Source organism: Columba livia, chromosome 9 (assembly GCF_036013475.1).
Source record: "Columba livia isolate bColLiv1 breed racing homer chromosome 9, bColLiv1.pat.W.v2, whole genome shotgun sequence".
NCBI lineage: Eukaryota > Metazoa > Chordata > Aves > Columbiformes > Columbidae > Columba > Columba livia.
Window position 1 is genome coordinate 20,446,379 of NC_088610.1, and position 19,768 is coordinate 20,466,146.

Consider the following 19,768-nt stretch of genomic DNA (forward strand, 5'->3'; position numbering starts at 1 on the left):
TTAAGCTCTGCTTAAGCATGATCCTGGTAGAGCCCAAACAAGGGGCTTTGTGGGGAGGGGAAGCTCTGTGCAGCCCTACATGGTGCAGAGCATCCCCAGAGACACGCAGCTGCCCTCCGGCCCTCAGGGGTGTTTGACTCTGAGATAGGGGCACTGATGCCTTTTGGGTGTCTCTGGGCTCCGGTGGCAGCTCCTCGCAGGATTTGGGAGCGAGGTGCAGGGCTGGGCTCCACCATGTGCCCGCACCCCATAGGCTGCGCCCTCCTGCTCCCCACATGGTGGGTTTCGGACCAGCAAGGGGTGCGGACAGCCCAGCAGCGGAGCTGGCTGTTCCCTGCCGATGAAACTCCCGGTTTGTGACACGATTTTCTGGCATTTCGTCCCAGCCATCCGCTTTCTATTCCGGCGTTTGCCTTGCGGGAAGGTTTTGGGGGGATGGGAACCCGTTTCAATTGTTCGGGACATGGAAGTGACTTGTTTTGCGGCTGGAGAAGCCCCGCAGAGCTTGCTGTGTGCAGGGAGATTTTCCACTGCTGTGTGTCCTTGGGGGTTTCCGAACCGACGCTCAGCACACTGGAGCCTCACTCGTGGCAGCCGCTGTGCATCCCCTGACCGAGGCCATTTTGGGAGAGAAAAATGCACCTTGTTGAGTGTTGGGGTTTGTTTTTTGGGGCAGGGTGGAGCGGACAGGAGGGAACAGAGGATCCCCCAGTACAGGCTGGGATGGTGCTCCTGAAAGGCCAAGGCTTTTAGGAGCAGGAAGGTTCCCACCTTGGTCTCTCCAGGCAAGGGTGAATGTCCCACCTACTCCCATGTGATGCTGGAAAAATGAATCACCAAAAATTAAAGGATAAAAAAAAAAATGTAAAAAAAATCCCTCCCCAAAGCCGCCTTGCAGAGGGCTGGGCAAAAGATAAAAGCTCTCCAAGGAGCCGGGACTCCTCCTCTCCCACCACCAACTTCTCATTTAAATGTCTGCTCCCCGGCTGCAGCCGGCACTGCCTCCGCGGCCGCCTCACGGGACCCCCGCCCGCCCGCCGCCCCCGCCGTGCCCCCAGGGACGATGCCCACGCGTGGGGACAGCAGAGCCGGGGCTTAGCACCCCGAAGCGTTGAAGCAGCACCCGGCGTGGCCCGTCCCTGGGGGTTGTCCCACCGACAGACTATGCCAGAGCCCCCGGGGGGGCTGAGCCGAGTGGCGCCTGCCCGGGCACGGAGGAGTGGACAGCGGGGGCATCCCGGTGGATGGACCCCCTGAGGCCGGCCCCCCGATGTCGGCTCCGCTGCTGCTCTGGCTCGTCCTCCTCCACGGGGCCACTGCCGGGGGCCCGGTCCGGGGGGGCAGGACCTGGCGACACTGCACAGGTAGGAGCGCGGGCCGGCGGGGGTTGTGCCGGAGAGTGGCGTCAACGCCGGCGTTGGGACAGATGCCGAGACCCGTGTGTGACGGGATGTCCCAGAAGGCGTGCTACGTTTTGGGGGGCACCCAAGGTTCTGGTGGCCTGGGTCTGAGGATGACAGCACCGCGCGATGCCCCGCGATGCATGGCAGGTGGGGGGGATGTCCGTGCACCCGCAGCCCCCGGCACGGCACAGGAGCGGTGTCGCGGGGACAGCTGCGTGCCCGCCTCTGCGGCACAAGCGCCGTTCCGAGCTCTGCTGGCGCCGGGGGCCGGCATGTGGGGAGCGGAAGGGCTGGAAGAAGTGGAGCAGAGCAGCGAACTCCCCGGGGGTCCCTGCGCTCCGCCGGGCACAACCTCCACCCTCCAGGCAGCAAAACCGCCCAGAAAATTTCCCCCCCAGCACCCCCCACCGAGGAGCTGCAGCTCCCACGGCATTTCCCGCGGGGAAGCGCCGAGAGCAGCCCGAGCTGGAGAGGGTCCCCATCCCGGAGCTCTTCCCATCCCGTGGCTGTGCCACGAGTTCCGTGCATGGACAGTGACACTTCAGCCCCGATTTTGGGGTGCTTGGGCCCAGGCTCCTTATGCTTGGGGCTTGTCTCAGTTTGATGGCACCTGTATTTACATGTTATTACAGCCCAGATGATGGTGAGAAGGAAGGCTGGGAGAGATCGGAGAGTTTTTCCCCATCACCTCCTCCCCAAGGTGCTCTGGTCTCTGGGGACGTCCCCGCTGTCCCCAGGCAGCCTCAGCTGAGGGGTCCTGGGGGTGTCAAGGATCCAGCATCAGCACATTTAACTGTCCCCGTGTCCCTCCTGGGCAGATTGGGATGCACAGCTTTGGGTTTAGGCATCTGGGGTTGGTTTTAGGATTTGGTCTCTTGCCGGCTTGCAGCCTCCAGTCCCGGCTGAGCTCATCCTGGCTGCCTCCAGGGCCGTCAGGGGCTCCTGAACCCCTCTGCAAGTCCAAGCCTGGATACAACTTGTGCTTTTTGTTGAGAAAAACAGGAACCAGTCATTTAACTGCAGAATTTCGTTGGAGAGGGACTTTTTACAAGGGTCTGTAGTGATAAGACAAAGGGTGATTATTTTATACGAAAGGAGGGAGATTCAGGCTGGACATGAGGAAGAAATTGTTGCCCTGAGGGTGGTGAGAGCCTGGCCCAGGTTGGGCAGAGAGGTGGTGGATGAACCATCCCTGGAGACATCCCAGGCCAGGCTGGACGGGGCTCTGAGCAACCTGAGCTGGTGAAGATGTCCCTGCTCATGGCAGGGGGGGCACTGGGGGAGCTGGGAATGTCCCTTCACCCCAAAGTATTCTGTGATTCTATGATTCCATGAGTTGTGCATTTCTGAAATAAGTCATTTCAGTTAAACCTTCCCCACCAAGGCTTTGCTTTAGGAGCAGCTTAAACCAGTGGCAGGGCGGGTAGGGGGATGCAGAGGTGGCAGGGTGGAAAGGACCTTGTAGGTCTCGCTGCTCCGGGCTGGCTGGAGCCACGTGAGCAGATTCTTCCTTGCGCTGCCCATCTGGGTTTGGGCTGACTGGGGGTGCCCAGGGGAAGCGCTCCCCCTTTCCAGCTGTTCTGGATTCAGGCACACGCTGGTCCAGCTCCCAGCTCTCCCGCTGTGCCCCGGCAGCCGAGGTTTATTAGTACAAATAATAACCAAAAGCTCACTGGGAATGGGACAGAGTCTGGGGTTTTCAGTCTAGCCCAGTGCTGGTTCATCGTCTGGGCATCATCACCGAACCTCTCTGCCCTTTGCTACCAACACTGCAATCCCACCAGGGGAGAATTCAAAAATAAAAGTTGCGAGGGTGACAAGACAAGATATTGGGGAAGCCCACCCTGCGGTGCAGCCCTCCCCACGGCTGCCGAGACACTGGAGCGATGGCAGTCCTGGCACGGTGATGTGGGGACGGCTTTGCCGTGCCTGTTCTTCACCCAGGCAATGCTCTCGGGCTGGGCACGTTGTTTTCTCCTCTGGGGAGAGGATAATTATTTAATTAGCAGTTTTGGTGCCTGCCAGGGGAGTGTGTGCTGGGTTGAGAAAGCTTGGACTGAGGCTGGAGGAGGGAGCGCCGTGTCCCACCACCCTGGGGACAGGGATGGGTGGCCTCCCAGCGACCAGGCACCATCTCCCTGCCCACTCCCCTGGCTCTGGTTGTGGTTGCTGGTGGATCCCACGGGAGCTGGTGGCAGCCCGGGGGGGGCAGAGCACCCCACAGCGAGGGGGGACAGGGGGATGGCCCCCACCGTGACATGCTCCGCCGTGTCTTGGCACAGACCTGCGCCCACTGGACATCCTTGCAGAGGTGGTCCCCGCCAGTGGGCTGGCCCCGGCCCTCCGCGTGTTCGAGGCGCAGGGGGTGCGTGGGTTCCAGCTGGCGGCCTCGCAGCCCCGCGCCCTGGCCTTCCCCGCCTCCCGCCTCTTCATCCACTGCCACCGCTTCCCCGAGGAGTTCTCCATCATCGTCACCCTGAGGGTCCTCAGCGTCCCTGCCAAGGTAAGCGCTGCCGGCCGGGCACTGAGCGGGCACAGCCTGGCCCTGCAGCGTGTGGCATGCAGAGTCCATGTCCTCCCGCAGAGAAACGAGTACATCTTCACGCTGATGGCGGAGGAGAGCCCCAGGGTGCTGGTAGGGCTGCGCTACGCCACCAACAAGCTCCACTTCATCTTCTGGAGCCACGAGCACGCTGGCAGCTGGCAGACTCGCGTCACCTTCCCCAATGTCTCCCTCTCCGACAACCAGTGGCACACGCTGGTCCTGGCTGTCTCCGGCCAGTCATTCTCGCTGACGGTGGACTGCAGCGTCCCCAAGGATGTGTAGGTTGGGGACAGTGGGGGGCTCAGGAGGTGCCAGCTCCCTGGCAGGACAATGCTCCTCCATCAGCATCTCCTCCAGCCACCAGCAGACGCCATGAAATTGTCCCCTGCCTCTTCTCTGCCCGCACACAGGGTGATGGAGACGCCGTTTCCAGCTTCTCTGTCGGTGAAGAGAGCCAGCTTCTACCTGGGCAACCGGAGGAGAAGGAAAGGCGCGTTCACGGTAGGTGCCCCATGGCGTGGGGCTGCGTGGAGGCACTCAAGGCCGGCCATGGGGCTTGGGCCACAGTGTCATGCTGAAGGGAGTGGAGCACCTACCATGTGAGGAAAGGCTGAGGGAGCTGGGGCTCTGGAGCTGGAGAAGAGGAGACTGAGGGGTGACTCATTCCTGGGGATCAATATGGAAAGGGGGAGTGTCAGCAGGATGGAGCCAGGCTCTTCTGGTGACAACCAGTGACAGGACAAGGGGCAACGGGTGCAAACTGGAACACAGGAGGTTCCGCTTAAATTTGAGAAGAAACTTGTTGGGGGTGAGGGTGTCAGAGCCTGGCCCAGGCTGCCCAGGGAGGCTGTGGAGTCTCCTTCTGTGCAGACATTCCAACCCGCCTGGACACCTTCCTGTGTAACCTCATCTGGGTGTTCCTGCTCCATGGGGGGATTGCGCTGGATGAGCTTTCCAGGTCGCTTCCAGCCCCTGACATTCTGGGACTCTGTGGGGAGCAGAGGTGGCCATGCCAGGCTCAGTTCCCGTCCGACTCTGGGTGCGCAAGGGGCAGCGCTGGCGACTGGTGCTTTGTGGGACAAATGCGTTTTGAAGAGGACGCTGTCAGCAGCGTGGTGGCAGAAAGCCAGTTGATGGCATGGTCTCACAGATATAAAAGTTGGGGCAGTGCCTGCTCCGGGCAGCAGTGGAAAGCGGAGGCGGTGAAAGCCGTCTGCAGCTAACAAGCCCCTTGCCAATATTTGCCTCGCACCAGCTGTTAAATTGCCCGGGATGGAGATTTTGGCAGGCTGGGCATGTAATGAGGATCTGATAAGCACGTGTGAATCCTATGGAGGCTTCCACAGCCCAGGGGGGAGGGCAGTGAGCAGGAGTCAGGAGGGAAATCCGGAGCATAAATCACCTGCATTTTCCATTTCTTGTTCTTACTGGACTGACATCCTGCTGCTCCCGCTTCCCCAGGGCTTGCTGAGACAGCTTGTCCTGCTGCCAGGAGCCGATGCCACTCCTCGGATATGCACCGCCTTGAACTTGAAAGTAGCGACGCTCTCTGTCCCCGCTGTCCTCCAGGATGTCCCTGTGAAGCCAGCGAGCAACGAGGTGCTGAAATATCCCTACGGTCAGTAATTCCCAGCAGCACAGGCTCAGCTGCTGCCTCCTGCTTTCATCGGGGAGAGCTCTTTGCATGGGGCAGGAACAGAGGGGTGTCCCCATGTTGGGGGGATCCCTGTTCAAAACCCCCATGGAGAGTCAGGGTCCCCCTGCCTCCAGGTGTCAGCCGCAGGGTTTGCCCAGACGGCGCCTCCCTGGCTCGGTGCTGGTTTGCTGTGTCCCCTGTTCCCTGTCATCAGGATGGGACCAGGATGTCCAGCCCTCACTGTGTGCACAGGGATGGGCCTCACTGCTCCTCCACCATGTGTCCTTGCTCCTCTCCGTGCCCAGAGAGCGACACGAAGGTGACCCTGGGGTCCCGTCCCCCCTGCACCAAGCGGGAGAAGGCGCAGTTGTGGTTCAACGCCTCCCGGCGAGGGCTCTACCTCTGCAACGGCAGCGCCTGGGTGTCCATGCTGGAAGGTACTGGGGTGTGATGTGCTCTTGGGGATGGTGAGCAGAGGAGGAGCAGGATTTGCCCTTGACAGCACCTTTGGGATGGGAACTGAGTCAGGCAACAGGAGAATGAGGGGGCTGGGGTGTCCCCCTGCCTCCTGCTTGCCTGACCGGGCTTTGCTTTGCTCTCAGTGCCCACACTGATGCTTCCCATGCAGCTCTGTGATCCAGCTCCCCGATCACTCATCTTGTCCACCCACCTCGTCCGTGTTGTCCGTCCCTCATGGGGCTTCTCTGGTCAGGAACGAGCTCCCGGTCTGTCCAAGCAGGACAGCTCAGCCCACAGAGCCGTGTCTGGGTGCTGGGGGTCCCTGCCCCGGGGTCCCTACAGCACAGGGGCTCCTGGTGCGGAACCATTTGCAGGATGGGCAAGAAGGAGCAGAAAGAGAGATCAGCTGCCAAAGATAACCAAGAGAGTGATGGGAGGCAGGTCCCCATGTCATCCCAGCTCTGGTGGCCTTCGTGCAGAAAGCAGTGAGGCAACATTGGAGCGATGAGGCGGCAAAGCAACAGGAGCCTGGAGGGATGGACGTTATTGGATGATGAAATGGGTTTCACCCACTGTTGCTCTCCCACTTTCTCTAAGCGGTCTGCCCAGGACCCCTGGTGAGGACGTGGAGGATGGGACATGGCCGTCACCGAGCTGTCCCTGCCCCCTCTCCCGGGGTTTTTCTTTTTCTGGCACCCCCATGGTGGGTTTGGATGAGCCATTTGCTCCTCACAGGAGCTGGCAGTGGCTGGAGTCCCTCCCCATCTTTCCCCACCTCTGGAAGTCATCAGGATTGGCACCAAGTCCTTGTTTTCCCAAGAAGACCTTGTCCTAGGATCTTGCCCCTTGGTGCCACCAACACTGGCCCTTTTTGTAGCTCTTCTCCTTCCATTTGTCCCTTCCAGTGCCCACTCATCTGCCATTGGCACCAGCCTTAGCTTTTCTCTTCTAATTTCTGGTATTAATTGTGTCCGAGTCTTCTCCAGCTTCTCGCAGAGCTCATGCTGACTCCAGCCCGAGCAAACACATGCTGCAGGGCTGCTGCAGCTGGGGACAGGTCAATCCAGCTGGTCTCAGTGGCCCAGGCCCTTTTACTGTAGGTCTCCTCCTCCTTGTTCTTTTTAGGATAAATATATCAACCCAAAAACTCCATGGTGTGCTGTTCTTCCCTGCTCCTGGAGGAGGCAGCCCGGCAGAATGTTTTGCAGCCCTGCGCTCTGCTGAAGAGCAGTTGGGGTGGATGGGGCTGGATGTGCTGCCCAATGAGACCAAGTCAAGCCTTCTACCTCCTCCTTGGGTTCTGACCCTTCACCACCAGCAGCACCAGAACCTTCATTTCCCCCCATAAAGCTCCACACAGCTGTGGAGCCAGCTGTGCTGTGCAGCCTCTCCAGGCAGAGTCATTTGGTTTTAACCTCGCCCCTCTTTCTTTGTGGTCCTCCAGTCAAACAAAGGCTGGACTACGTGGAGGAGTACCAGAACCTGGTGACCAACTCTGAGACGATGGGGGTTGAGGTCTTCACCATCCCAAAGGTGGGACTGTTTGCAGCCACTGCTAACCGGTACACCCCCCCAGGATCAGCCGTCTATAAGTGGACTGATGGGAAGTTTGTGCCCTACCAGAACATCCCCACCTACCAAGCTCAGTCCTGGAAGTATTTCACCATAGGAAAGAAGGTGAGTCTGCCCAGAGGGCTATTTCAATGCCTTCATATTTCAGTATATTAAACTGCAATTGCCCAGCACTGAAGCCCTGAGTCCCGGGCAGGGTTTAGGGGGTGAATCTTTCTCCTGTCTTTGATGTGGTCACGCTGATACACGTGTTCAGCCGGTGAGGGTCTGTCCTGGGGCTGATCTGTGGGCAGCCCTCCCTGTTTTACTGTATGTGCCATGACACAAGTACATCCCCCCAGGCCATTTTCAGCACAGATGCTCACAGCGGAGGTAATCATGTGTCCAGAGTACTCAGATCTCTTCTCCAGGGATCTCCAGGGTGGCTGTGAGCTCAGCCTCCAAAGCTGGAGCTGCATCCTCCCGTGTTTGGGTTCATTTCTAGCAGGCTCTAGCTGTTTCTGCTTTAGATGTAGTGAGTGCCGTTGTCAAAATGTCCTTCTCGTGTGGATGTGCATCGTGCAGGGCTGCGGTCCAACCTGCTCTGGACATGCAGCCCCCTCCCTGACACAGGCTGACCCCCCCGGGAAGCAGATTTTACTGCGGTTCCCAGCAGACACCACGAGAAGGTCTCCCCTCGGCCTCCTTTTCTCCAGTCTAACCACCCCCCCGCTCACTCAGCTGCTTCTCATCAGACTTGTTCTCTATCTTGTTTATCCACTGATGGGAACCAATTCGAGACTCCCCAGTGTTAGCCTGGACCCACAACACCCCCGTCATGGCTATGGAGGCAGAGAAGAGCACCAGAGGGGCGCCCCCGTGTTTCCTGCATGGCAAAGCACTCTTGTTGGTGCTCACGAAGGCTGACGTACTCTGCATTTCGCTTCAGGTCTTCGCTGAGGAAAACTAACTCAGACTTTCTAGGCAGGATGGCCTCTCTCCTGCCCAGCTGGGGACAGGTTTTCTAGTTGGGGCTGGCCTTGGTGCTCCAGAATGGCTGGGGACAGAGGCGGGTTCAGCCACCTGTGCTCGGCACGTTTCTGCACGGAGCTGATGAGCAGATGGACGTTGCACCCGCAGCGGTACAGAACTCTCCAGTTCGCCTGGATCCCTGGCACACGTTGCAGGGGGGATGCACCTCTGGAGGTGTCAGCACCTCATTACTGCACCAGGACCTGCTGCTGCTCTGCTGGAATGGGGTGAAGAGCCCCCAAGGGCAGTGCCGGGGTCCTGTCAATGGAGGGCAGGGGACCACAGGGGACTGCAGCCTTCTGAGCTGCAGGGTTGGATTTGAGCCTTTCTGTTCCCTCTGAAGCTGCATTTCTGGAGATGCCCTGAAGGGACCCCCTGGACTAGAGCTTGCTCCCTGAGGATGCACCTTCCCTCCTGGGGGCGTGTGGATCCAGCACAGCCCCACAGAGCCTGGAAGGTCTCTTCTTGGGGGTGGCTGAGCCCCAGGCTGTGCTGGCAGGGTCCTGCGCTGGGCAGGAGGCAGGAGACCGGAGACCACCCCACTGACTGTTTTCTGTTTGTGGGCTACGTCCCTGTGCCCCAAACTGGGGCACAACCTCTGCCACTCCACACGAAACACTCTGGAGTGACAGAGCCAGCACCGTGTGCTCCCATGAGCTCGGATGCTCCCGCCTCGTGCAAGCCGACCTCTGCTGCTGCACACGTGTCCCTGGTGCTCACCGTGGGGTTTTGTTGCTCTGGAAAATGTTTTGTCTCAGAGAATTGCCATCATTGTCGTTATCATTATTATATCTGCAGTTTTTTTCTTCTGAACAACCTTTCCTTAATGAGGAAGGTTTGGTAGCTTGGACCTCCCTCCCTCCCTACTGTGTTTGTCCCGCTGTCCCCATGGCTTAGCCCGGTTCTCCCTTCCTGCCGTTACAAGGCTGCGGCTGCGAGTTTTGTCCTTGTCCCAGCTCTGCTGCCAGGCACAAAGACCCCCATGGGCCACCGAGGTCCTGTCTCCATTTTGGGTGCACTGTGTTGCTTGAGGGCTGCTCAGGGACCCCAGCCAGCCAGGGCCATCGTGCCCCACACCAGCCACCTTGCTCCCTGGCCCCACATCCCCCATCCGTCCCATCTCCACCCTGCCCGTACTTGTCCGCGCCCCTTCGAGAGCAGCAAACTGAGATGTCCTGGCTTGTTGTTTTTCAGATCTTCCTAGCAGTGGCTAATTTTGAGCAGAATGACAGGGGTCAGGAGTTCTCTGTAATATACAAGTGGAGTCGCAGGAAAGAGAAGTTTGTCACGTACCAGAGGATCACCACGCACAGCGCTAGGGACTGGGAGGCATTTGTCATCGAGGGAGAGGCTTTCCTTGCCGTGGTCAACCACCGACAAGGTACCCAGCCCTTATATTCCCTACCAGCCTGGGGCAGGTGGCCCTGGGTGACACCGGGAACCACAGCACCCTACCGCAGGCACTCTGCTCGAGAGCATCCTCCTGTTGCCTTGGAAACCCTGCAGCTCCTTGTGTGTCCTCTGCCAGAGTGCGGGGCAAAGCCAGAGAGTCAGCACGCACAGCTCGGAGTACCGTGTCCCTCATCAAGCCTGAATCCTTGCAGACCCCTCATTTGGGGAGAGAAAAGCACTCTGGGAAGTGGCTGACACAGTCTCCCTCTGGGTTTCTGCCTGCACCATGATCCAGCCTTGTGCCCTCCCAGGCCATGGGTTGTTCTGGATTGGGGTGTGCAGCCCTCTGCATGGGGTCCATCGATGGGTCAATACCACAGCTGCGGTTCTCCAGGATGCTCGGGGTGTTCAGATGCTGGGCCGTTGGCATTGTTCCCTGCCCTCAGGGTGGCTCATGCAGCGTCAGCTCCTCCAGCACCAGGCTCAAAGCTGGTGACAGGTCACTTGGGCAGCAACTACCTGTGAGCTGGGCTAGAAACTCCTGGTGTCACCTGTTAGACCCCACCAGGGCCGGTTTGGACAAGACTGTTCCCATGGCAGTGGCAGCAGACGAGTGATTCAGGGGCCATGCACATTGTTCAGGGGTTGAGACCATCATGGCCAAGCCAAACCATGGATGTTCCCCTTAGCAGGTGGTGGAGGGTCAGTCCCTGAGGAGATGCCACTTATCTGCGTGGCCCTGTCCCACACACCCAGTGCTCCCTGCAGCTCTTCTTACCAAAGTCTCTTCCGTTGCAATAAAGATTGCCTGTAAACCTGTTGACACATGGTCCTGCCGCTGCTCAGCCACCAGAATCAACAGTGGGGCCAAGCTGAGTGCAGCAGCACAGGTGAAGAGATCTCTGTAGATCCCCCAGTGCAACCCCTGCTCACGCAGGGTCACAGAGCAGATCACACAGGTGGGTCCAGGGGGTTTGAATGTCTCAGAGAAGGAGACTCCACACCCGCTCTGGGCAGCCTGGGCCAGGCTCTGGCACCTCCCAGCAAACAAGTTTCTGCTCATGTTCAGATGGAGCCTCCTGTGTTTCAGTCTGTGCCCGGTGCCCCTCACCCTGGCGTTGGGCACCACTGAACAGAGTCTGGTCCATCCTCTGACACCCACCATGAGCTATTGATCCCATGGATCAGATCCCTCTCAGCTTCTTTTCTCCAGCTCAACAGCCCCAGCTCTCTCAGCCTTTCCTCATCTGAAAGGTGCTGGAAGATGCTCCAGACCCCTTGTCAGCTTTGGAGCTCTCCACTGGACTCTCTCCAGTAATTTATTCTCCCAAACTGGGGAGCCCAGAACTAGACACAGTTCTCTAGATGTGGTCTCAGAGATGTTTGTCTAGAGCCCAGGAGCTGGATGGAGCAGGTGCTCTGGTGCCGGTGGGCTCAGCGTGGGGCAGGCTCTGGGCTGTGGCATCCCCTTCCTCACTCTGGAGTTGGTGCCATGGCAGGGAGGTCCCTGGCCAGCTCCGGCTCTCAGGAGGTGACCACAGGAACTTAGCAAAGGAGCACTGAAGAACATCAGTAAGATGCTGTTCCAGCTGTGCCGCCCTCCCAAATGTGTGAAGGGTGACAGCAGCCCATGATGTTGGTACCTTAGGGACTTGACTGAGCAGAGCTCGGCCACCCTGGGACTGCTTCACGGTGCCTGTGGGGTGACACTGTGCCAGGGGCTGCTGTGACACCACCACCGCTTGCTTGGGAACAAGCTGCCAGCGTGCTCAAGGGGGATGGAGGTTCTAGGTAGGGATGGAGGCTCTAGCACCTCTTTGGCTACTTCTTGCGGAGCAGTTGGTCACTAGCAAACAGCCTTGCAACCTACCGGCAATTAGTTGTGTAGCTGAAGCTGTTTCTGGGTCTTGCTTCTTACAGGAGCCAGGCATTCCTTTTCCTCACAGTGCACATTTGTCTGTCTGTCTCCCCCAGGGAACAACCACAACATAGACAGTGTGATATACAGGTGGAACCCCAGGACGGGCTTGTTCGAAACCAACCAGACCATCCCTACCTCTGGAGCCTATGACTGGGAGTTTTTCACCATCGGGCCGTATTCCTTCCTGGCTGTGGCTAACACATTCAATGGCACGTCCACTAAGATCTACTCGCACATCTACATCTGGCTTAGTGGCTCATTTCAGCTCTTCCAGTCTATCCTGGTAAGGTTGGGCCACTGGTCAAATCTTCTCCTAAGTCCCCCCTCTGGGTTTAGACAAGCCAGGAAATAATTACAGAAACAGATTATCTTCGGTCCTCTGGAAAGCTGGTGATAATTTCCCACTGATTGTCCTCTAGGGATTGATCAAACAAGGTTTATTTTTAATTTGGAGAGCTTTAGGAGAGGGTAGCTTCCCTGCTGCACCTCCAGCAGGTCTTAGCTTGTGAAGGCTTGTCCACATCCAGCTTCTCATGTGGCTTCCTTCCTCATAGACTTTTGGTGCTGCTGACTGGGAGGTCTTTCATATCGGGGACAGAGTCTTCCTGGCAGTTGCAAACAGCCACAGCTATGACAGTGGGATGCCGGCACCCTCCAACTTTTACGCCATCAACTCCTCCATCTATGAGCTGAACATCACTGCCCAGATGTTTGTCAAATTCCAGGACGTTCTCACCTACAGGTACCTGTGCAAAGAGTCAGGGTGCTCCTCAGCCCACGTCCTTCCCCTGAGCACCCTGCGGGTCTCCAGGAGGATTCCTGCAGGCTTGCACACTGCTGGGGACCCGGACTGGTGGGGAGGATGATGTGTGACAGGTCCTTGGCACTGAACCCCAGCAGGAGCTGCGAGGACACCCCGAATTTGTGAACAAGGGTGGACAATCTAGGAAGAGCAGGGTTTTGTGTGTATCACCAGGGTGGCAGGGATTGGTGTGGGGTGGGCTCAGCCCTGTGGACACTCAGCCCCTTCCTCGGCTGGCCATGGAGGGGCCACCTTCACCTGCCCCTCTGCTTGCTTCATCCCCCAGCGCCCTGGACTGGGAGTTCTTCTCGGTGGGAGATGACTCTTTTCTGGTGGTAGCAAACTCCTTCGATGGCCTCACCTTTGCCGTTAACAGTATTATCTACAGGTACTGCTGGGGGAGGAGGGTGTGGTTGGGTGGTTGTTTCCAGCATGAACAACCTTGACAGGAACCCAGTGTGGGGGCAGCCTCTGTGGGTGCTGATGTATCTCCCTAGGGAGGACAGATTGGGCTGCTCCCTGTTTCTGGAGGGGTTTCTGGGCAGGAGTCATAGAATCGTTTTGGTTGGAAAAGCCCCTCAAGATCATTGAGTCCAACCATTCCCCCACCCCTGGCACTGCCCCATGTCCTGAGAACCTCATTTCCGTCTGTCCAACCCTCCGGGGATGGTGACTCCAGCACTGCCCTGGGCAGCCTGTTCCAATGCCCCACAGCCCTTTGGGGAAGAAATTGTTCCCCACATCCAACCTCAACCTCCCCTGGTGCAACTTGAGGCCGTTTCCTCTGCTCCTGGTGCTTGTTCCTGGGGAGCAGAGCCCGACCCCCCTGGCTCCAAGCTCCTTTCAGGCAGTTCAGAGATCAGAAGGTCTCCCCTCAGCTCCTGTTCTCCAGCTGAACCCCCAGGTCCCTCAGCCGCTCCATCACACTTGTGCTCCAGCCCCTCATCTGTACCCTGGATGAGAAGCCCCAGTGAGGGACATCCCACCCTGGCCCATGGTGGGGAGGTGGGAGATGCCAACCCCACGTCTCGGCTCTCCTCATGCCCCAGAGCCCACTGCCCTCCTGTGCAGGTGGCAAGGCTATGAAGGCTTCGTAGCAGCTCACCACCTCCCCACCGTCGGCTGCAGAGACTGGGAGGCATTTCACACCGCCGAGGGCTCCTACCTCCTCTACTCCAGTGCCAAGGAGCCGCTTTCCAAGGTGCTCAAGCTGAAAACCACCTGAGGTGGCTGAGACACGCTCAGCTCATCACTGGGATCGGGGTGTGCTGTGCATCAGGGTGAAGATGGACCACAGAGCCCAGGGATGGCTGTGGCATCAGCCCTGTGGCTGGCTGGTTGTGTGCGCCATGGGACAGGGAGGAGCAGGAGGAGGGGAGCTCCGTGGGTCCCTGCAGCCCTGTCCGGGGGCTGGCAGAGGGACTGTGAGCCTGTTTTTGTGCTCTTTTCTCCTGCCATGCTCCAAGTCATGTCCTACCCAGGCTACCTGGAGCCCAGGCGCTTCCCCGTGCTCACCAAGACCCCTGGTAGTCTTCAGCCAGGAGGGACCCAGAGCAGCCGTTGTTGTGGCCAGAACTCGCACAAAGCCAGGGGAGGAACAAGACTGAGCAGAGTGTGTGCTGCTGGGGTGGGTGCATGGCAGTGGGGGAGGAAATGGCACGTGAGAAATTGGGGAAAAAGGCAGCTTTGGGCTCAGCTCTGGCTGCCCAGCACCTGGGGCCATGATGCTGCTGAGGACCCACCCGGTTTGACATTGCACACCACACTTCGTGTGCATCTTCGGTGGCCTCGCCACCCCATCCCACAGCCATGGGTGCCTGCACACCCTCCCGCTCCACCATGGCTGGTTTTGGTTGTCCTCACCGAGTGATGTGTGTATATTGTACAAACCGTAGGAGCGCACAGGCACCGATGCTGGTCCTTGCACATCTTTGCATGAGGTCAGAGACTCCCCAGCAAGCCTGCTGTGCACCAGGACCAATCCAGCTACCGTAGGCATGGGAAATACCCCAAACTGCTCTAGGTGAAACCGTGGCCTCTTTTCTTTTCCTTGCCTTGGTCTGGGAGACGCTTTTGCTTAACCAGAGCTGTAATAAACTGTGTGCACCCAGACTTCATCCCAAACTGCGGGTACCTGAGCTGCTCTGCCCGGGCAGAGGCTTCCCCTCAACAAGCCACCCCTGAGCAAGACAGGTCCATGTCACTGGCCACAGGTGGTCCATGAGGACAAGGTGGCCCTGAGCACAATGGGGTGCCGGGGGGAGGGTGCCCATCTGCCTTCCCCTGCCTGGGATTCCCTGTCCGTCCCAACCAGCCCAGGTCATCGCTCAGCCTTTCCCAGCCCTGAGTGTCCTGCTGGGGCTGGTGAGCCCACAGAAGGTGCCGGCCCCCCCAAAATGGGCTGGGAAGGTCATGGCCAGATCCTCCCTGAGGTCCAGGCCCCAGTCCTTCCCCAGCCCAGCCACAGCTGCAGCTGGTTCTGCTGGGAAGGACCATTTCTCACTTGCACAACTTGATTTGCTTCCACCGTGCTGAGCCATGAGCTGCATTTCTAATTCAGCCCCGAGGAAGGGCAAGATAAGGCAAGTTGTACCAGACGACATGCAGAGGCATCGTTTGGCCAGCTGGCCCCGGCTCGAGGGAGGCTGCGGGGCGGCTGGAGGGGATGTAACCTAACAGGAATCAAACTGGAACATTGAATTTAGGCTTGTCTGCTCTGGGAGAGATTGAATTAGGACAAGCACAAACTCATCAAGCACCACTGCCCACCCCGGATGCCCAACTCTCAATGCAGCACAAACCCTGAGGGCTTTTCCTTCAACTGGAGCTTTATTGGGAAACCAAAGGTTTGGGAGCTTGGCCCGGGCATGCTGGTGGCAGGCAGAGGCTGCCGAGATGCTGCGGGGGGCTGGGGCTGATGTCCTGCTCCCAGCAAGTCCAGTTCCTCCCTGGAGCCAGGATGGGGTGACCCCACTGCACAGAACCACCATCCCTCTGCACCCCCTGCTCCAGGGACCTCCCAGCCTCACAGGAGCCACCCCCCATCCTTGTCCCCCCAAGGGCTTGTTCTCTCCAAACCACATGGACTGCGAGCAGGTGCCTGGGGCTGCTTTCCCTGCGAGCCCAGCTATGGCAGAGGAGAAGGGGCCTGGGGAGAGGGATTCCTCCCCGGAGCCATAGGCAGGTGTGGGTAATGTGTCCCCAGCGTCCCCCTTGTCATTTGCTCACACTTGGTCCAGCATCACTGGGAAGGGGCGAAGTCCTACCCATGTTGAAGATGCTCATGTCAGGGGGTTGGACTAGAGGACCCTTAAAGGTCCCTTCCAAGCCAAACTACTCTGTGATTCTAAGTCAGCGGAACTCCTTTGTGTGACTGGAGCAAGCACTGGAAAGTCCCCCAGAGAAGGTTTGAAGGCCACCAGGTTGTCACTGGCTCCCTGCAAAGGAGCTGGGAAGGGGGCAGCCCCATCCTGGGCTACAGGGCAGTGCTGGTGGTCTCTGTGTGGCCCTGGGGGCTCGGCAGGGCCTTCAGGTAGTCCACATGCTTGCAGGTGTCGTCTCGGTTGTGCCGGACATAGCAGATCACGTAGACAATGACCATGGCAAACCAGCCAAACATGGTGATGAACATGGCTATGTCTGTGGTCCTCTGACGCACACTGCAGAAGTTGACACCGGCGTCCAGGACCTGGAGCAGCGGTTTGCCCACGTACTCCTGGCGCGGGGCCGTGTGGCAGGTGATGTCCTGGACGGAGTCGGGGTCCAGCCGTGCCTCCCACAACACCTCCTGCAAGGCGCACTCGCAGTGCCAGGGGTTGTTGGCCAGCCGGAGCTTGGCGTTGAGCGCCAGCAAAGCCTCCTTGGGGATGCTGCGGATGCGGTTGCTGGAGAGGTCGAGGGTCCGCAGCCCAGCAGCCACCCCCTTGAAAGCTGCCCTGTCAATCTTCTCAATGGCATTCCTGGAGAGATCGAGTTCCTCCAGGTGGGAGAGGTGCCTGAAGGCGTTGCTGGGGATTCTGGTGATGCTGTTCGCGTCCAGCTTGAGGAACACCGCGTCTCTGGGGATGTCCTTGGGGATCTCCTCCAAGTGCCGGGAGCTGCAGAGCACGGCCTTCGCCCCTGCCCGCTCCGTGCACTGGCAGCTGGGGGGGCAGGAGCTGCCCCAGGGGACGCAGAGTAGGAGGCAGAAGAAAGCCTGGGCAACGCCGGCTGCCGGCGTGGTGCTGAGGCTCATCTTGCAGCCGGCCAGCTCGGCGTGGCTGCCGGCCGCTCCGTGACGGCTGCTGCAGCCCCTGGGCGGCAGGGCGGCTCCGCTGCGACCCTGCCAAGGCTCTCGCATCGCTGGAGGAAAGCGGTGGGTGGAGGGGATGTGACACGGCATTATTTCCTGGACCGCCACTTCTGTGTAAAGTGCCCCGGCAAAGCAAGGAGAGGCCAAGCACAGAAAACGGGGGTGGAATGACACTGGCTACCAACTTTTTCAAGACAGCTTAATTTGGGTTAGGGTTAATTACACCTGGACACAGAGCTGCAGAGATTAAAACTCCCTCCCCCTCGCCTCCATCTCAGCACAGACCACCCAGGTGGGCAAAGGGTGCTGCAGGGTGGGGTGTTCAGATAGAATCATAGAATCACAGAATCACAGAATGTCAGGGGCTGGAAGGGACCTGGAAAGCTCATCCAGTGTAATCCCCCCATGGAGCAGGAACACCCAGATGAGGTTACACAGGAAGGTGTCCAGGCGGGTTGGAATGTCTGCACAGAAGGAGACGCAAGAGAAGGAGACGGGCACGGCCCAGGAGCCTCTGCCCTGGGTTGCTGCTGATTTCCACGTGAGCTGTGGGGATTTGCTGCGGGAGAACAGCAGCAGTAAATTCTTATCTCACCAACCCCAAGTGTTAAAAAAAAATGATGAGTCAGACTCCCTGGATCATCAGACTGGCTTAATCACCGCCGGGTTTTTAAATAACAAGATGTGGAGTTCTTTTGCTTTCCCCATCTGGTCCATGAGCTGGTACATGTTATGTTTCCAAGGGTTTTGCCAAAGCAGGGGGTTGGAGGTGACTTTTTTTTTTTTAAGTAAACAAAGAGTATGGCTTAATGGCCTGACTCTGGAATCTGGAGCTTAAGAGATGAGCCACTGATTATCACAGTAAAGGAGGTGATCTGGGGACCCCAAAAGGCACCCCTGCCCTGCTGGGGATGAGGCAGGAGGTGAATGAAGCAGGTGGGACCTTCTTTCCTCTGCCCTTTGGGGCTACTCACACCTCTGCTGCTGCATTGGTCAGGTTGGGGGAGAAGAGGTCCCCATGGAGGGGACAGTTGAGGGGTGGGACCCCAGTAGGCCCAGGGAGCCTTTCACCTAGGAATTAAATTGTCTGTTAGGAGACCAGCTAGGCACTGGAGTGGTTATCCCTCTGCTACAAGCATCTTTCTGATAATGGCATTCCCCTGGTAACAGCATCCTTTAAGCACCACAATCCCTCAGGCACAAGCATCCTTAGGGTACCACTCAAGGGATGCTCATACCTGGGGGGTGCTGCCGTGGACCTGCCCAGGGCTGTCGGACTCTGCAGTGACTCTTCCAGGGGAGATGGAGTCGGGGCTGCCTGGATGTCCCTCCGGCTCCACGGATCCTCCCGGGCTCTGCTAGCCCAGTCTCTCAGCGGGGAGCGAGGATGCACTTTACCACGGCACTTCCCACCGCCTGCCCCAGCCTCCCCCTGGCCTTGGAAGGGCTCCGAGGGGCCACGGCTGCCCCAGCCGGACCCCGGCGTGAGCGGGGGGGGATGCCCAGCCCCGAATCCCGTTTAGCCGGGACCCCGTCGGGCTCCGCGCAGCACAACCGCCCCCTCCGCCCCCCAAGCCCTGTGGGTCCCTTACCGGCTGCGGCTCCGGCTGCGCTGCGCGGCGGCTCGGCCGCGATCGGGCTCCGCCGCGGCCCCACCTGTTGCTGCGGCTGCTGCCGGCGGGGCCCGGGCCGGGGCGGCACCGGGCGGGGCCGGGGCGGGGCGGGGGCCGGGGGTGCCTGGTGACACGGGCAGCGCTGGAGCAGGGCGGGGGGACAGCGCGGCCCCGGCTGCTGCCGCCGGAGCGCTCCTGTGCTGTAACTGAGCGATGCTGATGGGGTTTCAGCGGTTCTGCCGCTGGCCGGGTCGCGGCTGCGGGTCTCGAAGTGTTATCAGATGCTGGAGAGAACGATCGTCTCTTCCCTGACCCCCCCTCCCCGTGCTGGCTCTCGCTGATGGGAAACCACGAGCAGACATCGAGCAATGGGCAAAGGTATCACAGAGTCACAGAATGGTCGGGGTTGGCGGAGACCTCAAAGATCATCTAGTTCCACCTCCCTGCCATGAGGAGCCACATGTGATACTGTGATACTGTGATCTTCAACCAGACCAGGTTGCTCAAAGCCCTGTCCAGCCTTGAAGGCACCGTGTCACTGCCTTGGCACACAGCTTGCTTCCCAGCAGCCCCTCGCATTTGTTGCAGAATAAGTTTAATCCAACTAACTTTTTAATTGCATTATTATTCTTTTAGGTGTGTACGTTTGTTGTATTTTGGTTTGTACGTATTTTAGCACAAGCAGCCAAGCTTAGTGTGAGTGGCCGAGCTCACTGAAATCCCAGGCCACATATCGTGAACCCATCTTGACCTGGTTGCTTGGTGTTGCGGGGACCTTGAAGAGCAGGACCAGGAGACAGAGAGGAAACTCTGTCAGCAGGGGCTGCAAACTGTCTAGATAAGAACAGTAAAAAAGCTGTCTTGAGGACGGAGAAAGAGAATCCAATAAGAAACAAAGAAGCCCCCAGACTCAGAATTACCACTGGACCAAAAGGTGCGTGGACAGCATGTGAAGGACATGTTAAGAGTGGGTGCAGAGGTTGTGAGGGTTCAAAAACCCAAACGTCTTTTGTCTCAGGGTCCCTCCCCTTGAGAGGCATGTAGCCCGGACCATTTCTTTGCTGTACCTCTCAGTTTATTTTGTCTTTTGATTAAGTTATATTTTTAAGCATAGACATCTGAG

The 19,768-nt window shown here is 58.7% G+C and overlaps 2 protein-coding genes across 7 annotated transcripts; one reads left to right on the top strand and one right to left on the bottom strand.

The window, feature by feature from the left end:
* The first annotated feature begins 1,013 nt into the window (after window positions 1–1,013).
* On the top strand, window positions 1,014–14,853 carry TSPEAR (thrombospondin type laminin G domain and EAR repeats). Of its 2 annotated transcripts, none has more exons than XM_065073028.1 (12): window positions 1,014–1,364; window positions 3,686–3,906; window positions 3,988–4,226; window positions 4,359–4,449; window positions 5,410–5,566; window positions 5,890–6,021; window positions 7,488–7,720; window positions 9,821–10,007; window positions 11,993–12,222; window positions 12,494–12,681; window positions 13,028–13,129; window positions 13,791–14,853. In XM_065073028.1, exons 1-12 carry the CDS (start codon window positions 1,271–1,273, stop codon window positions 13,825–13,827), a joined length of 1,911 nt encoding a protein of 636 aa, XP_064929100.1. In that variant the 5' UTR covers window positions 1,014–1,270; the 3' UTR covers window positions 13,828–14,853. The 2 variants fall into 2 exon arrangements, with proteins under 2 accessions (XP_064929100.1, XP_064929099.1); XM_065073027.1 differs by having other exon boundaries at window positions 1,015–1,364; window positions 13,813–14,853.
* Window positions 14,854–15,551: 698 nt separating this feature from the next.
* LOC102095996 (leucine-rich repeat-containing protein 3) lies at window positions 15,552–18,759 on the bottom strand. Of its 5 annotated transcripts, XM_065073061.1 has the most exons (3): window positions 18,625–18,729; window positions 18,271–18,400; window positions 15,552–17,142 (listed from the first exon to the last, which is right to left on the bottom strand). In XM_065073061.1, exon 3 carries the CDS (start codon window positions 17,120–17,122, stop codon window positions 16,217–16,219), a length of 906 nt encoding a protein of 301 aa, XP_064929133.1. In that variant the 5' UTR covers window positions 17,123–17,142; window positions 18,271–18,400; window positions 18,625–18,729; the 3' UTR covers window positions 15,552–16,216. The 5 variants fall into 5 exon arrangements, with proteins under 5 accessions (XP_064929133.1, XP_064929132.1, XP_064929130.1 ...); XM_065073060.1 differs by lacking the exon at window positions 18,271–18,400 and having other exon boundaries at window positions 15,552–17,082; window positions 18,625–18,759; XM_065073058.1 differs by lacking the exon at window positions 18,271–18,400 and having other exon boundaries at window positions 18,625–18,727.
* Between the last annotated feature and the right edge of the window lie 1,009 nt (window positions 18,760–19,768).

Excerpts from the sequence above, each read along its gene's own strand:
- LOC102095996 (XM_065073061.1), bottom strand. The coding sequence starts at position 17,122 with ATGCCGTGTCACATCCCCTCCACCCACCGCTTTCCTCCAGCGATGCGA.
- TSPEAR (XM_065073027.1), top strand. The coding sequence starts at position 1,271 with ATGTCGGCTCCGCTGCTGCTCTGGCTCGTCCTCCTCCACGGGGCCACT. Across the intron at positions 1,365-3,685 it reads GACCTGGCGACACTGCACAG|ACCTGCGCCCACTGGACATC; the intron begins GTAGGAGCGCGG and ends GTCTTGGCACAG. Across the intron at positions 5,567-5,889 it reads GGTGCTGAAATATCCCTACG|AGAGCGACACGAAGGTGACC; the intron begins GTCAGTAATTCC and ends CTCCGTGCCCAG.